Genomic DNA, 2,013 nt, shown 5'->3' with positions numbered 1-2,013 from the left:
GTGCGGAGATGGACGCGGGCTGCTGGCAGCCCTTGCCAGAGCTCGTCCCTCTGGAGAGAAACCCCACCGGTTTATTGCACCCTCAGTTGCTTTTAATTTTGGAGGAGGAGGTCTGAAAGCTCCTGGCCATGACGGGGGCACGTTTGTCAGGGCTCCTCTAGTTTTCCCTCTGGAGAGAAACCCCACCGGTTTATTGCACCCTCAGTTGCTTTTAATTTTGGAGGAGGAGGTCTGAAAGCTCCCGGCCATGACGGGGGCACGTTTGTAAGGGCTCCTCTAGGTGACTGAGGTGCCTTGGCTCTTCCTGAATGCACCAGCAGGCCCCTCGGGGGGGGGGGTCTCGCTGACAAATGAGTATCATGATTCACGCCGGATTCCTGATCTCTCCTGTCTGTTTTGTCCAGTTTCTTTTTCTCTGGGTTCAGCATCTGAGGATGTTATTGTTCCTTTTCTCTGGCTGAGCTGTGGCGGGTGAGATGTTCCTCTGAATGGTTAAAATCACAGAATAACTGAGATTGGAAAGGGACCTCAGGAAGTCTCTGGTCCAACCCCCTGCTCAAAGCAGGGTTAGCTGTGAGATCAGACCAGGTTACTCAGCATTCCTGAGCATCGCTCCTGTTGCCCTTCGTGCTTGCATCGAAAATTGCCCTTAAATTACTGGATGCTGCTACTTTGTCCCTCTCTGTTCTCCTCTGCAGTTTAGGAGCTTCATCGCTGGCGCTTCTTTGTGACGCTTTGTCTCTCCTGATCCTCTGTGAGTGCAGTTTTGGCGGAGAAATGGCTGTTTGGGCAGACCAGGGGCCTGGTTAAAAGATAGTGGCAGGTCTTGGGTGTGTCTGCGATTCAGAGCTCTCTCGAAGAGGAGATAAAGATCTTTGCACTTTAGTGTACTTGGGTAGAGAGGACGAACGACAGTGAAGGTGGCACCTTCTTACGCTCGTGGAAAACGGGCTCGTGTGGTGCGGTGAGCCAGCGTTCCTCCGTGGCATCAGGCTGAAGGCCGAGGGAAGCAGCAGTCTGGCTTGGAAGACAAATGTGGTTTTTATGTCCCAGGTGGGACTGTGACGCTGTTGGTAATGGGGCTGCTGACCCTCTGTCTGGCTCCTTATGGTGTCCTTTGTTTGACTCTTGCCTGGAAGTGTGCGGACCAGACCTCTTGTTTTCTCAGTTCTTGGTACCTGATACTTCAGAGAATTTAAGATTTGGGGAGGGGAATGAAAGGGTCAGTACTGAGGATTCTCCTGATTTTAAGAAGAATTTTGTAGGAAAGAAAGAGGCAGGCCACAGAGTTCACTGAGTCCCATTGTTCAGGTGAAGAAGTCCCTCTCAGATTTATCTGGGTTATTTATATCCCGCATGTGCTGGCGGAACAGATTTGGACTGTAAAGTGCAAACCAAGGATTTTGGTTGTGCCTCTGCGCTCAGTTGGAAATGTGACGTATGGATGATGCTTTTATACAGCCTTATTCCTATGACGGGAGAAACTGCAGTTGTATGAAATTTGCTTTTTTTCCTCTTCCTTCTTAGTTTCCTGTCCTGCCCAGCTCGCTGAGTAGTTAATGCAGAAGATAAAGAGGGTTCGTCTGGAAAACGAGACTGCAGGAAGTTGGAGAAGGTATGTGTCCCGGTTACTCCCAGGGCCTTTATTGACCTTTAGGTTGTGTGGGACAGAGCCCTAAGCACTTCTTGGAGTGAATGAGGTTTCTGAAGAATCCCAAGTATACAGTTCTACCTGAGGAGCTCCGTGTCAGGATCTGTGGGTCAGGAAATGACTCAGGAAGATAACTTGTTTCACTGACTTCCAATTCCAAGCTTTACAATTTTTTTTTTCCTGTGCTGATGTCCCACCTGTGCTTGCTTGTTGTCTTCAGGCTAACGTGTTCCCCCTGAAGGAAGGGCTTGGTGGATGCGTGCCTGATCCATCTAACCTGGCCAGGCGGGGCAGAAAAAGCCTGAAAAAGATGAAAAAGACCTCCAAGGGATAGCTTGATCTTTTTGGGAGTGGGTTTAGCA

The 2,013-nt window shown here is 49.9% G+C and overlaps 1 protein-coding gene across 5 annotated transcripts in view; it reads left to right on the top strand.

Annotated features, from left to right (window-relative positions):
• Positions 1 to 1,527: 1,527 nt before the first annotated feature.
• The window catches only part of DPP9 (dipeptidyl peptidase 9), a 19,072-nt gene continuing 18,586 nt past the window's right edge, over positions 1,528 to 2,013 (top strand). For 3 of the 5 annotated variants that reach the window (XM_035892252.1, XM_035892253.1, XM_009636690.2), the window contains exon 1: positions 1,528 to 1,615. In XM_035892252.1, the coding sequence (XP_035748145.1) occupies positions 1,560 to 1,615 (56 nt within the window). In that variant the 5' untranslated portion in view covers positions 1,528 to 1,559. Of the gene's footprint in view, positions 1,620 to 2,013 lie in introns of all 5 variants that reach the window. The other 2 variants (XM_035892250.1, XM_035892251.1) reach the window with 2 other exon arrangements.

This window comes from Egretta garzetta, unplaced genomic scaffold, assembly GCF_000687185.1.
Source record: "Egretta garzetta isolate BGI_Z169 unplaced genomic scaffold, ASM68718v1 scaffold4, whole genome shotgun sequence".
Lineage (NCBI taxonomy): Eukaryota > Metazoa > Chordata > Aves > Pelecaniformes > Ardeidae > Egretta > Egretta garzetta.
This window is presented reverse-complemented; position numbering and strand designations above follow the sequence as displayed.